General features: G+C 47.4%; 1 protein-coding gene and 1 long non-coding RNA gene across 2 annotated transcripts; one reads left to right on the top strand and one right to left on the bottom strand.

Moving 5' to 3' along the window:
- Positions 1 to 607: 607 nt before the first annotated feature.
- Positions 608 to 14,067, bottom strand: NSMCE4A (NSE4 homolog A, SMC5-SMC6 complex component). Its single transcript, XM_072740262.1, has 11 exons — positions 13,628 to 14,067; positions 13,001 to 13,078; positions 10,354 to 10,484; positions 8,380 to 8,531; positions 6,389 to 6,488; positions 5,602 to 5,692; positions 4,669 to 4,763; positions 2,659 to 2,707; positions 1,839 to 1,933; positions 1,657 to 1,742; positions 608 to 775 (listed from the first exon to the last, which is right to left on the bottom strand). The coding sequence occupies exons 1-10, from the start codon at positions 13,917 to 13,919 to the stop codon at positions 1,668 to 1,670; spliced, it is 1,158 nt and encodes a 385-aa protein (XP_072596363.1). The 5' UTR covers positions 13,920 to 14,067; the 3' UTR covers positions 608 to 775; positions 1,657 to 1,667.
- LOC140595739 (uncharacterized) lies at positions 10,741 to 13,010 on the top strand. Its single transcript, XR_011997609.1, has 2 exons — positions 10,741 to 10,876; positions 11,400 to 13,010. It is a non-coding gene; the product is annotated as an uncharacterized lncRNA (long non-coding RNA).
- Positions 14,068 to 14,996: the final 929 nt, after the last annotated feature.

Consider the following 14,996-nt stretch of genomic DNA (forward strand, 5'->3'; position numbering starts at 1 on the left):
AGGGTCACAAGAGCTGTCTTAAGATGAGCAACGACCATGGCTGCAGGGAAGGCACTAGGTGTGGAGGGGGACTCACACCTGAGCACCAGGAAGGGCTGGGATCCAGAGCCTACCATAGAAGCGACACCCCGGCTCTGATACTCGAGGGAAGGAGGGGGGTGTGTAGGAAGCTGGGGAATGGGAAAGGGAACCAATACAGGGCTAGAGAACATCCGGACAGGCCTGAAAGGCCAGTGAAAGTCGGCAGCATAGGTAGGAATACACTACCCACCCCGCTGTATGGTTTTGCCCTGTGGTGTAGACAGAGGACTGCTGGGGACACTTCCCAGCCTGGCCTGGCACAGGGCCACATAGTTTCTTGTGAGTAAATCACAGGCTGAATCATACACAGTTGCTGATATGTGATGGTGTCTTACCTACAAAAACAACAATTTCATACAGTTCAACCTAGATTTGTTGACTCATCCAGCTAACTTTACAGCTAAAGAGATATAAAAAGAACCAGAATGATCTACAGGCTGTAACAACCTAACTAAAAAACTTTCCGTGGACAGAACTAGAGAAAGGACAATCTCTGGCATGATCAGAAAATAAAGAGTAACTACAGTTTGTGAATATGGCAGTGAATTTCCTTTAATCAAAGACAACCATGACAAATTCATAACTATCAAAAGCTACATTTTACTAAAAACAATCTGTCTTTAAAAATGTTTAATCATACAATATATACAATACATGCTGCTTCCCTTTTTGGATTTCACTATCCATCTGAGTCCTAAAAAAAAGAGTAAAGAATAGCTTGTTAACAGTTTACAAATGATAAAATGAATCAAAAGTTCACTTGATATACGTAATAGAATCTAACCACTAGTCCTTTCTCAGGGAGTAGGGCCCCAGTCCACCCACATTATATACCTTATGTCTGTTCTCTTTCCCTCAAGTTATCTTTGAACAAAAGAAGCTCAATTAATTGAGGTACATGTTAAGCATTTACATTAAGTATTAAAAGCTAATTTTAAACTCTCAAAATTATAGAAAATTTGAGCTAAAAAAAAAAAAAACCTTAATGATCTCATTCAGAATCCCATCAATTTTACAGATAGATTTATAGACCAAATGAAGGTGAGTAAGATTAAGTGACCTGCTCAGTGATTTTAAACTAACGGGATGAAGCAAACAGAATTCAGGTTTCCTGACTCCCACCCATAGCAAATGCCCAATCATATCGAAAACTTCCTGCTAGCATGTTCTCTTTCGTAAAAATGAAGTGTTTCACAGCATAACTCAGATTTCAGAAATGTCCATTTACTGACATCATTCCAGGTAATTCTATCCTAATACTCCTTTTCTACTTCATAGCTGTAACATAAGCGAATCTCGTTTTATCACTTATCTAGTTTATCAATCCATTAGGGAGGGGAGAAGGTGGAAACAAATTCCTGCTCTGCCTCTTTCAACCACAAATTTTTAGAACAACTGAAGTAATCCAAAGAAGGGGACTCACAGCCACTAGACCTGGCACTGCCTTTCCCACCAGCACACACAGTTTTAAGAATGAGGCACTAGAGGGAGGCAAATCCCAATTTCACTAGAATGCGGAAAAAGGAAGATGGTCTGGAACCTACTTGGAATTTAATAACACATAGGAAATGTTACCTTTGCTGGTGTCAAGCGCTTAGCCTCTGCTGACTCTGGCCTGAAGCAATCACAGGCTCTGATATCTCGAAGGTCTTCACAATCTCCTGGCAGAGAACAAAGACATTTGGGCATTAGGTTTACAGCAAATAACAAGGGAGACAGAACTACCCTGGGGCAATGTGCAGAGTTTTACGTTTTACCTCCCAGTCACGGTAGCTCAAAGCTATAATTCCTTGATTCCTAATTTGGGTGTTTTGGTCAATTCCCTCACTTTCTTCATTAATATTAACAGGTTCTGTTTCAAAGATAAAAGTGTACAAAGGTTATCAAATCACAAGAGGTACTCTGAACAGAAAGTGCTGAGAAGGAATGAACCTGTATAGAAGACACTCAGAGTATTAAATACTTATTAGGATTCCACTCATCAGTGACACTTAACCATGTTATTTTGGTAGCAAATAATCCCTTAGCTTCTATTAAAAAAAAAAAAACACCCTCCCATAGTAGAGTTACTAGTGGCAATCATTTGAAAACCTCTGCATATCTGCCTACCAACCCCAGAGAGAATCCTACTGAGTCCCAGAGAAATTGAGAACCATTAAATAACAATCAGGGCAATGCAAGTACTTGGCTCTCTCCAGGAGACCTCAGAAAGAAAGGATTCACAGAGAAGTGGAATTATTCAACTAAGAAAGATTCTCTCAAGGTTGAGGAGAGGGAGCTGGCTTCAGGGGAAAACAGAAGGGAAGAAAGTACAACAGTAACTTTAATTACAAACATTCTAAATTAAAATTGGAGGGACTTCCTTGTTAATCCATATGGCAGTAGATGTTGAGTCAATGATACAGATGAACCCCCTGGTTTTTAAGTAATGCCTGTGTTGGCAGTACTTCAGTTAGTTGAGAGAGATACAGCATTGTAAAAGTTGGTTACCTAAAATGCATACTCACAGTTGCATTTCATGAACTCAAATGACACATTTTCTCTAAAACTAATTTTTCTTAATGTAGCATCATTTACCTATTATTGGCAGTCGGTCTTGATCAAGCTTTATTCTTGCAAAACCATCCTAAAGCACAAACATAATTTTAGATTTAGATTCAAAAGCCTATTTAAAAAATTAGATCCAAAACCTATAACCATTGGATAAAAAACATTAATTAGAAAACCCCATATTCCATGGGGCATGTGGGTAGTGCAGTCAGTTAAGCAACTGACTCTTGATTTCAGCTCAGATCATGATCTCAGGATCATGAGACTGAGCCCTACTTTGGGCTCCAGGCTCAGCAGAGAGTCTACTTGAGATTCTTTCCCTCTCCATCTGCCCCTCCTTTTCCTTCTCTTTCTCTCTCTCTCTCTCTCTCTCAAAAAACAAAAACAAAAACAAAAACAAAACAAAAAACAAAAAATTCCATATCCCAGACAATCAAAATATACCATTAACAATGAGGACATTACGTGGACAAGACTTTCCAATGAGGCATCCCTCAGGTTTCTGACCAGTCTTCATCCTGAGTATCTCCTAAATAAAACTGAAACTGGCTTGGCTCTTAGACCTTCCTTGGCTCTTAAATATGATTCATGCAGATTTTTGGACACTCAGCATTTTATTATGCATAACTCATCATTAACTGTTGACAAAATATGCCTTTACCATTTCTGGGACAATACTTTGGTCGATAAAAGGTTTTTGTCTGTGGGTAGCCCCAGTGGCTCAGCGGTTTAGTGCCGCCTCGGGCCCAGGGTGTGATCCTGGGGACCTGGGATTGAGTCCCACGTTGGGTTCCCTGCATGGAGCCTGCTTCTCCCTCTGCCTGTGTCTCTGCCTCTCTCTCTCTCTCTGTGTGCCTCTCATGAATAAATAAATAAAATCTTAAAAAAAAAAGATTTTTGTCTGAGGTTAAAATCAAATTGACCTTCCATAAAGAGTGCCAACTGCTATTAAGACTAAAGTCAGTCCAAAGCAAATTTCCACAGTATAAATCTGAGCAAGGATTTTTTCTTTTTTTTTTTTTGAAGAATTTATTTATTTATTTATTATTTATTTATTATTTATTTATTTATTATTTATTTATTATTTATTATTTATTTATTTATTTATTTATTTATTTGAGACACAGAGAGAGTCAGAGACATAGGCAGAGGGAGAAGCAGGCTCCTGTGGGACTTGCCCTGAGCCCAAGGCAGACCCTCAACCACTTAAGTACCCAGACGTCCCTTGAACCTTCTATTTTGAAATAATTTCAAACTGAAGGAGCTACAAGGCTACTATAAAGAACCCCCCATATATTGTTTCCCCAACTTCACCATCTGTTCAAGTTTTGCCACATTATTTCCCCTTCTCTACACAGGCACTAATAATTTTAAGGACAGAATTAGTGATAGATGACCTGCTCCTCTTCCTTAATTGAAAACTTTCAGTGTGTATTTCTTGAGAACAAGATATTTTCTTATCAAATTTGGGAAATTTAACATTTACAGCATTTGCACTGTTATCTATAGCTCCATATTCAAATTTTGTCAATTCTTTCTGTAAATAATTCCTAAAACGTAAAAGCAAGCACACAATTTTTTTTTAAAGTTTATTATATTTAGTAATCTCTACACGTAACGTGCAGCTCAGACTCACAACTCCAAGATTAAGTCGCATGCTCCACCAACTAAGCCAGCCAGGTGCCCACACAAATTTTCAGCTCGTTTCTTCTGCTTCTGTGCTAGCATTTTGCCAAATGGGCCAACCATACACACCAGTTAGTACCTTTGCCAGCTCCCATTCACAACTTTTATGTTTATCCCCCCCCCTTTTTTTTTGAGAGAGAGAGAGAAAAAGAGAAAGAGTGAGCGAGAGTGGTATGCAGGTTTCATGCCCAGCACAGAGCCCAAAGCAAAGCTTGATCTCATGACCCTGAGATAAGGATCTGAGCCCAAATGAAGAGTCGGATGCTTAACCAACTAAGCCACCCAGGCACCCCTATTATTTGCCTTTTAAAAGGTATACTAGAAAAAAAGAGAAATAATCATAAATCTTACCCTTATAATGAAGGAAACATGAAAGATGTTTTCCACTGTTCGGGGGAAAGAATGTGGATCAACCACAAAATCAAAGAACGACATAGGAGTATCAGCTATAGACAAAAGAAGGAAAAAAAAATCTTCAAAACAGGGAAGATGATTTTTTTGCCAATCAAGAAGACCAACATTCTCCTGTGTTATCAGAGGAAGGAAATGGGCACTCAATCTGTCATAGGAATGTAAACTGATACAGCCTTTCTAGAGGGCAATTGGACATTAAAAATACATATGCCCACTCATCTGGCCACCCTCCTCTCAAAAACTGTCCTACAGAAATATCAGCACATGTGCACAAAGTTGCATACCAATATTTTCCACTGCAGTGGGTTTCACAAGAACAAAATGCTGCAAAGGACTCGGTTGTCCACTCACAAGGATTTGTTCAAAGTATGATACAACCATACGATGGGAATCATTGAGAAAAATGAGGGGGATCTGTATGTACTGATATGGGAGAGAAGGTCCATGTGGAAAACTCATATTGGGAAAAAAGAAAAAAAAAAAACCAGAAAATTCCCAACTACTTCTGTGCAGAGTTACGTTACTGACCTAAAGACCTGACGCACACAGGGAGGGGGCTGCCTCGGGGGACTGAGGTGAGTGGGGATAGGTGCTCGACTCTAGGTTGCTCACTTCTATGGCACTTTTATTTTGTAACAGAAAAAATACCCCAGCTTTTTAAAACAAGAACAGGAGGTGACTTTGCCAGCACTCACACGTGGGGCTGCTGGGGGAGAGAAGTCTCATTAAGTAGACCTGCCAAGAAAGAACCAAGGGGATTCAGACATTACGTAGGACTGAAAACGCTTCTCAAAAAACAACTTCTCCTTGCAAGTGAGACGTGTCTGTTAAATATGAACCCCTCCGCTTTGAACCTGGTATCATACTCACGATCTTCTCGGAAATACGTCTGCAACAATCCCAAAATTCTTTCCACTTCTTTCTCTGTCGCTTCTTGATGTGATTCTTCCATTTCACTTAACTGAAAATATAGAGTCGTTAGCACGCGGACCGACCTACTTGCCTGTCCTGCTCATGTTTCTGCTCTTTTCTATGTCCAAACTCTTCTAAAAGCCTTTTATCGGGACTGCCGAGCAGTTTTTATCGTCTTAAAATTTAGTTAAAAAAAAAAAAAAAAGATTTTCTAGTTCCGTAACATTTTTATATTAACTTTTTAATGGAGGAGTAACATCACCAAATCAACCATTTTCAGGTTGTATGTAAGTAGCAAAATTTTTTAAAAAGTGCCGTTTAGAACAGTGGTTCTTAATTGGGAGTGAGTCTAACTCCCAGGGACACCTGCCAATATCTGGGGGGTGTTTCTGGTTGTCCCAACCTGGGGATAAGTGGGGAGGAGGAGGTGGCATCTAGTGGGAAGAGGCCAGGGATGCTACAGCCTCCCACAACAGACAAGGACCCAGCCCCCAATGGCGATGGCACTGAGGCTGAGAACCCCTGGCTTAGAACTGATCCAAACTACAGAAATGAATTAAAACCAAGACAGGGGGTTCATACAACAAAATGTTTAAAAGGCTTACATGATTTAAGAAATGATCGAAGTAATTATTTTAGCGACCTAACCTGACTCCAGATCTTAAAGCTTAGAAAAGGTGGCCAAACTGCACATATGTTGTATCAATAGCTACTTTAAACTGAGGTGTTTTTTAAAAAAACAAACCTGGTCAGGCATTGTCTTCTTCTCTTCTGTCGTGGGACCTTTTCTTGGACGTTCACTTCGTGGCTTTGGCACAGGGAACTCTCCTTGTATTGAACCCAACCTAATGAGAAATATGCTTTCATGTCTTTTTTTGTTTGTTTTTTAAACAAACTGATTTCACTAACTGGAAGCAGTTCCCATGGAATGGTCAAATTCAGACCGGGCTTCAGTAATATATGAACTGACATCGGACCAAAACTCTGGTCAGTTCTGTGACATCCTACCTGTTCCCTTTGTGTGTCTCAAAGAACCCCTAGGAGCTCTACGCAACCAGATACCCCCTCAAACACCTTCCTATCTTGCTCTCAACAGTAAACTGGTAAATATGCCTGTGGTCTTCCCAGCTAGCCTGCTGTCTCTTTGGCAAGGCCAACTTCAGATCAGTGGGAAGGATGAACATGTGGGGAAGAGGAACAAACAGTCCCACTGGGGTTAAAAGCCTTTGGACCAGGGGTGCCAAGACAGCTTACAGCCTGGGACTACAGAACACACGTCTCAAGATGACAGGTCAAACAGAAGCAATGGGATTCTTTTCCCCTTTGGACCCGCTACACCCCCTTAAAAAAGTGCTAATACAGAGATAAGCTACAGTAATTGATGTACCATGAAGAGACCAAGGCCCTGAGAACATAGACCCATGTGGTCCCTATGCTTGAGCTCAGTGTGCAGTGTAGATGGACAGATCCAAATCCACACACACACATACATACATGTCCATTCCGACATAATATGGTAGATCCCACAGTGCTATGCTAGAGTAATACTCAAGTGCTGTGAGAGCTTGTGGGCAGGGATCTACCCAGCCATGGGAGTGCTCTCTCATCTCCCAATGACACCTCTGTCTGGAGAAGCTACTAGAGGCTTCCAAGTTAGGGCCTAGGAGATAAGCAAACCCAGACAGAAAAGATTGGGGGGGGGGGGGGGAGATACTGTAGGCTAAATAACAGCAAGTGCAGGGGCACAAAGCTTTATGCAATTCATTGTGGATGCAGGTTGTGCCAGGTGATGAAAGTTTAAGGCACAGCACCCAAGGCTGCATTTAGATATTTGGGATTTATGACAGAGCCTAGAACTCAACGGCAACAAATAGAGATTTGGACTTTCTCCTGCGACGAAGAAGTCTGATCTTTATGCTGTTGTGTGTGCAGTGGTTCTGGGCACCTGGGTTAGCTGAAGGCTTGTTAAAAACAGATGCCTGGCCTCGCACCTGTGTGTCTCCAAAGCTGCCTCCCTGAGGTTTACCTTCCTCAGGAGCTTTGGGAGGGTGAACTGGAACCGACAAATGTCCCGGAGCTCAAGCACTTAAGGAAGAAACAAATGGGTGCTTGCTCTAGAGAAAGTATCTGCTGGGGAACACACCAATGCATTTGAAGGTGGTCTTACAAAAGAAGCAGTAGGGGCTATTCTCAGTTTCTCCAAAAGGACTGAACTAGGATATTAAGATAGAAGCTAATTTGAGTATAAATGAAAACTTTTCAAAACTAGTCTCCAAAAAACAAGCTGGGCAGTTTATGGGAGTGACTGAAGCAGGCTTCGAGGACAGGTCAGCGACCATCCAACAGGAAATTACAATAAATGGCGCTTTACATACATTGGTAGAATCTGGAGATCCCCTCCCTAAGAGGTATCATCCTCCTAGGAGTTAAGGATTAAGGGCGACAAAATAAAGCCAGATGGCATGCCCCAGATCCAAAGCCTCACACGATGGAAAACAAAGCAGCCAGCGGAGCACTGTGGTCAGAGGTTCTGGCCACAGCCTTTCCCGCTTAAACTGAGCAGGATGAGGTTCCATCCACATCGAGATTTTATGGGCTTTTCAATCAATGTTTAGAAAAATCTCCCAACAATGGCATCCTGATTGTCACTTCCACCGTACTAGATCACCTTTGTTCCTACAATAAAAAACAAGGTTTACAAATGGCTGGTCTGTCATATTTTTAAAGTAATCTTACAGAAAGTGGAATGTATGGGTTTTATTAAAGGTGTTTTCTGCTGTTTTGCCTGATATTTTCCAGGAGTCATAGACTATGAATTCAAAATCAGAACTATCTTCATCACGGATGAGTTCTTCAGCTTCTAGTGGATTTACACCCATATGTGTCAGCTACAAAAATGAAGGGAAACAAAAAACCCCAGTTAAGCCACAAGCAATCATACACTGCATCCCATAATCTCTATCTCTAAACTTTAAGAGGCCAGAGGCAAAAAGCCTGTTTTCAGTGCCCTAACACGTTGGCTACATTTCTTATTATACAAATAATTTTAAATAAATTCCAACTTTCAAAGGTAGAAATACTAGAATGAATGAATGTTTAGTCCATCCAAGTATTAGGAAAGCTGTGCCAACACACAAAACTGAAATCACATCCCAAATCAAAGGCTCCAGGATAGAACAGGCAAGGTTAGCTGGCTTTCAGATTATCGTTTTTAAGCCAACCTCCTAGAGACTTCTATTCAGCTTGTGTCTCAGAACATCCAGAGAGCAATGGTCTAGCGTCAGAGAATCGCTCATCTTACACCTGCCTTCCTGGGAAGAACTGCCAGAAGTCTAAGGATTCTCTTATCCCACACGATCTTACAGAAAATGAAAGTACTTTGATTACATAATGAAATTATAAAATGCCTACAAGTTATCAAATTAAAACAGTAATATCAAATATAAACAATCATCAAAAAGCCCCCAGGGCGCCTACCCCTATTAAAGGCAACAAACCCTGAAGAAAGGACAGGCTGCAAGAGCCTGATCAGAGATGTCAAGTCAGTAAGTCTGTCCCTCCACCACCCGGTCCCCCCTACCACATGTGTAGGAGGAGGGGTCCATTTCTGTCTGGTCAAACCTACCAATCTTTTCCTTGTAGTATCTACACTTGATGTACCCAGAAGGGACTTCCACACCCAGTGATTACAGCTATTAATTTAGGGCTTTACACTGAATGCCTTAAGACTTCCAGAAATTTATTTTGATCTGTTAAAGTACACAGCTCACCTGGATAAATACCAGTAATTTTTAAAAAGATAACCCAGTATATGGCCACTTTTATTTATTCAGCTATACATTAGTGTGCATTTTCCAAATGCATTATACCTTGTGATAAAAAAATTAAAAGAGAAAATTTTAAGGTTTTAAATGTAAGTTAAATTTCAATTTTAAACCACTTACGGCTTTAAAAACAACAGAAAATTCATCTGTCTCCCACCTTTACAAAATAACGAACTTATCTGGGTCAGTCTCATGGTACTACATCATTTTAATAACCATTTAACAAACCTTCAGTCAGAAGTTCAAAGTCCTAGCAAAAATGCTAGGACAGAGGTTAGCTCAGAGGGGAACCAAAAAAAAAAAAAAAAAAACCAACCACAACGTTGTAAAATGCAAGGTAAGCCCTCATTGTGCTTTTTTGGCAAATCCACCAAAGAAAAGTTTTAAAATTTTAGGTAACAACCATTCAAAGGTGAATAAAACAAAGAAAAGACCTACAAAAAAAAAGCAAAATCCCAAGCATATTCATATAGTTCCAAGATAGTCTCAAAGACAGATAACATGCCCCCCCATCAGGCCTAACTGTCCAGCTGAGCTCTGCCACCTGGAGTCACTGAGAATGAGCTAGAACCCTTATTAACCGATAGTTCAGGGGGAAAAAATGGCCATTTGTAAATAAACGTGCACCCAGCGTCTTAGAATGCTAAGGGATTTTTAAACCTCTAAGCTGCCACCCTAAATTCCACCACCTAGCTCTCCAGTATTGTTTAACTTGGTGAGATCTCTTTGGAGGACTCTGAGACACGCCTCCCCCACTCCAGACACCTCCCAAAAAGGAAAAAGGAAGTGAAAGCCATTTGCATAGAGATATAAGCAAAGTAGATAATTATGCAATATGTGACAGGGGAAACATTTTTTTATTAAGATTCTGTAACTTTGAACTTACTAGAGTTTCAACATATCTTAACATATCAAACGAGTTCAGATCAGAACGCAGTTGCTTTGCTTTCTCTTTGCCCAAATCTGAAGCCAAAACGAGAAACTGGGCATCTAGGACTGCTTCTCTTGCTCGGGACACTATTCAGAAAAGAAGGAAAATACACATTACTAAATATGCATTATTCACAGGGATTTTCCAGGAAATTTCTACCTACTTATGTGGCATTTTCCACTGGATCAAAAAACCCCTAAAAAAAAATTAAAAAAAAAAAAAAAAAAAAAAAACAAAAAATCTCAAACATACCCATCTCCCTCTAAAACCTGGCTCCCTCACCATCCCACCAAAATCTGGAGTCAAAGTTGACCAGTCCTCCTAAAAGCCACTCTCCCTCCAGGGGCCTGCTCCTGGGAACTGAGTCCCCAGGTCTTCATAGCTCTGGTTCAACAGAGCCTCTCTCCTCTCCAACACCCACCCACTTTTCCCTCTGACCCCAGCAGCGCGTCTTGGCCCCATTACCACCTGTGCAGAGGTAAGTGGGAAGGAAGGCCCACTCTGTGGAGGGCCGGGTAGCTTGTAGAGCAGCAACAGTAAATGGTCAAGGAGCCTCAGGGAAGTAACAGTGCTGGCAGCGCAGGCCACCAAGCCTATAGCAGGGCAGCGACTCTAAGGATGGGTGACTCAGAAATGTCTGACAGAGGACCCGGGATTTAAGATTAGCTACGGAGAGAAAAAGATTCAAACAGGAGGAGACAAGAAGGAATGGGGCAGGGAAACAGGAGGAAGTGGGAAGAGAGGGAAGGGGAGGGACAAGCCTTTTGGTGTTAAGGGCAGACCTGATGGGCTAGCGAGAGGAAAGTGCTCTGGAAACACCTGGAAAGGGAGCCAGTTAGAGGGGAAAGCAGCAAAGCTCAAATACAGAAACATCTGTGCCTGGCTTGCCCCTGGGGGCCTTTTCATTTGGGTCCCCCACTTTCCGAACACACCTTGGGCTGCTGAACTTGCTGACTCTGGGTTTTGTTGACATACATCATTTTTCTCCCATTTTATTTCAGGAGCACTGCTATGGAAGTGACCATGGGTGAGAGAGGGCAGCAGACAGAGGCTGGCGGCTCGTTCCTGGGCTCCCTGTGGCCTCGCAGCTCAGCTGGCCAGAAAACGCAGACTTCCCAGTCACAGGTGGCTGGGAGGCCTCCACTGAGTTAAAACGATGAATGCCAAGGATCTAGAATTCTGTGTTTGCTGGGAGACTCCCAGAGCCCGGCTGAGTAACTGCCTGAAAGAGGTGACCCAGGCAGCACAGCAGAATCAGCCGAGGGGGAGGCGGTGTGTGGCTCAAGAACTAATAAGATGCACAGTAAATCAGCAAAGGAGTGAAGGAGTCAAGAGGAACCTTGAGGAGACTGACCTGGGGACCAGGAGTGGAGAGAAGATAAAGCTAAGGACGGTAGAGGAGGGATTTAACCTGGTGGAAGGGAAATGCCCAGTTCTGGAAGTGAGATTTAGCAAGCCTGGGAGACCCAGCTGGGGAGTGGTCAGGAGGCTGTGACCAGAACTAGAAAGACACTCATCTGAGAATGTGCAGACAGAAAAATGTTAAAAGGTGGGAAACAGGTAAGCCATTAAGTCATACTAGGACATTACTAGAAATAAGGACCCTGGTCCCAGGAACGTGAAGAATTGTGGTGTCAGCAGTGCACGTTCTGTGGACTCTTCCTCGCTGACCCCTTCGTCTGTATTCCACCTTTCTGCTGCCACAGAACGTCCAGGCCTGGAAAAGGGGTCCAGGGACTTGCCCTAGGGCTCTGGGACCCACTACTCACATCAGGGGGGACCCGACCTGTCCTGTCATCGAATAGACTGCTGGCGTCCTGAACACTTTTAATTCAAACCAAGATTGTTTCTTCTTGAGATTTTATTTGAGAGAGAGAGAGCAAGAGAGAGCACGAGAGAGCACGCATGAGCAGGGGGAGGGACAGAGGGAGAAGCAGACCCCTCTGAGCAGGGAGCCTGATGTGGGACTCGGACGCCAGGACCCTGGGATCATGACCTGAGCCAAAGGCAGATGCTTAACTGATGAGCCACGCAGGTGCCCCTCAAACCAAGATTTTTTTTTTTTTTTTAAACTTCCCCTTCCCCATGGTCTGGAGCTCAGTGCTCTGAGATTTCTCTTTCTTGCCCCAGTAGAAACCCACAGGTCCACTAGGAGACTCCTCCCCCCTCCCCCCTTGTAGGTGGGCCTGTACTGGGAAGAGGACGGGAAAGGAAACAGGATGTGGGAGGGAGGGGGCAGCTTTTTTCTTTGCTTCTCCCATTCAACAAATCTATCCGGGGGATACAGCAGGGGATGCGACAGAAAGATAAACGTGCAAAGCTCTCAACCTCGAGGATGCAACAGGATCACCTGGGGGGCCTGCTGAAACAGGCTGCTGGCTGCACCCCCCGGAATTTCTCCTAACGCCTCGGGGACGCCTCAGGGGATGGCCAAGGGCAATGAGAACAGTATTACCGCTACAATGAGAAAGCTTCCATCGCTAGTAAGGCACTACTCATGGGAGAAATGTCCGGCGTCAATGACTTGGCTGTCATATAAAATCAATTAAAATCATCCTAAAACTTATAATAAAGAGCTCCCGTATATGAAGTGACGAATTACCTCCGTTAAACAGAGTGTTGGCCTCTTCAAGGACCTCTGTTAATTTGTCGCTGGCATTCAGGATATCCTCCCGGTTTTCTATGCAAAAACAAACAAACAAACAAAAAACAAGGTTTGGGGAAACGTGCTCATGACGCGCGACCAAGTCCTCGCCGGCGCGATCTCCTGCAGCAGCGCGGCCCAGCCCGGGTCCCGGGGTCCCCGGCGGGGTGGGGGGTGGCGGGCGGGGGGCGGGGGCCACCTCCCCGCGCGGCACATCCTCCGAGCCCGGGGGCGGGCGGGGGCGGGCGGGGGCGGGCCGTGCCTCTAAGCCGCAGGAGCCTCAGAGGAGCCCGGCCGCCTGCCGCCTCCGCCAAGGGGCCCCGGGCTCGTGCAGCCGCAGAGGAGCGCTCCTCGCGGCGGCTCCCAAACTTTGCAAGCCCGGAGGCCCCGGGAGGGCGGGCGGGGCCGCCCCGCGTTTGTTTCCGAGTGGGCGGCGCGGTGCGGTGCGGTGCGGCCCGAGCGCCGGCGTTTCCGACACTCCCGCGGGGCCCCCGCCCCCGCCGCACGGGCCGCCCCGCGAGCCCACCGAGCGCGGCCGGGCCTGCCTCCGTCCCCGCCCGCCCGCGCCCGCCCGCCCCGCCTTACGTTGGACCGAGTTGATGAGCGCCCGGTACTGATGGCGGATCTGGCGGCACAGGCCGTGGTCGGTCTCCGCCTCCAGGCTCGCGGGGTCCACCATCTCGTCCCCGGAATCCGACGGCTCCGTGTCCTCCAGGCTCGGGCGCTCCGGGGCCTCCCTGCGCTCGGGCGCGGCGCCGCGGCGGGACACGGGCGACAGCGGGGACCGCGAGCGGGAGCGGGAGCGGGTGCGGTCCCGGTGCGGGTCGCGGCCCCGGCCCCGGCCCTCGGGCCGGCGGCCGCTGCTGTCCCCCGACATCGCGCCACTGCGCCGAGCAACTTCGGAGCGGCGGAAGTTCGCGCCAGAAACTGAAAGCCCGGCCCGGCGCGAGCGCCCGCTCCCCGCGGAACGCGGCTCCCGGGCCCGCGCCAGCGCACAGCGACGCCTCTGGCGGGAGGCCGGCGGGGGAGGGCGGGAGGCGGGGGGGAGGCCGGCGGGAGGCGGGCGGGAGGCCGGCGGGGGAGGGCGGGAGGCGGGGGGGAGGCCGGCGGGAGGCGGGCGGGAGGCCGGCGGGGGGAGGGCGGGAGGCGGGGGGGAGGCCGGCGGGAGGCGGGCGGGAGGCCGGCGGGGGAGGGCGGGAGGCGGGGGGGAGGCCGGCGGGAGGCGGGCGGGAGGCCGGCGGGGGCGGGGGGGGCCGGGGCGCGGGCGGGCCGCTCGGGGGCGCCCTGTGGGGCGTTGCAGCCGCGGCCCACGTCTCCCCGGGGTGTCCTGGGCTCCCCCCTCCCACCGGGCCTGCGTCTCCCCGGGGTGTCCTGGGCTCCCCTCCCCCAACACCAGGCCTGCGTCTCCCCGGGGTGTCCTGGGCTCCCCCCCCCGCACCCGGCCTACGTCTCCCCGGGGTGTCCTGGGCTCCCCCCCCGCACCAGGCCTGCGTCTCCCCGGGGTGTCCTGGGCTCCCCTCCCCCAGCACCAGGCCTGCGTCTCCCCGGGGTGTCCTGGGCTCCCCTCCCCCAACACCAGGCCTGCGTCTCCCCGGGGTGTCCTGGGCTCCCCCCCACCCCCCGCACCAGGCCTGCGTCTCCCCGGGGTGTCCTGGGCTCCCCCCCCCCCCCGCACCGGGCCTGCGTCTCCCCGGGATGTCCTGGGCTCCCCTCCCCCAGCACCAGGCCTGCGTCTCCCCGGGGTGTCTTGGGCTCCCCCCCCCCGCACCCGGCCTACGTCTCCCCGGGGTGTCCTGGGCTCCCCCCCCGCACCAGGCCTGCGTCTCCCCGGGGTGTCCTGGGCTCCCCTCCCCCAGCACCAGGCCTGCGTCTCCCCGGGGTGTCCTGGGCTCCCCTCCCCCAACACCAGGCCTGCGTCTCCCCGGGGTGTCCTGGGCTCCCCCCCACCCCCCGC

The sequence above is a fragment of the Vulpes vulpes genome, chromosome 15 (assembly GCF_048418805.1).
Source record: "Vulpes vulpes isolate BD-2025 chromosome 15, VulVul3, whole genome shotgun sequence".
Classification (NCBI taxonomy): domain Eukaryota; kingdom Metazoa; phylum Chordata; class Mammalia; order Carnivora; family Canidae; genus Vulpes; species Vulpes vulpes.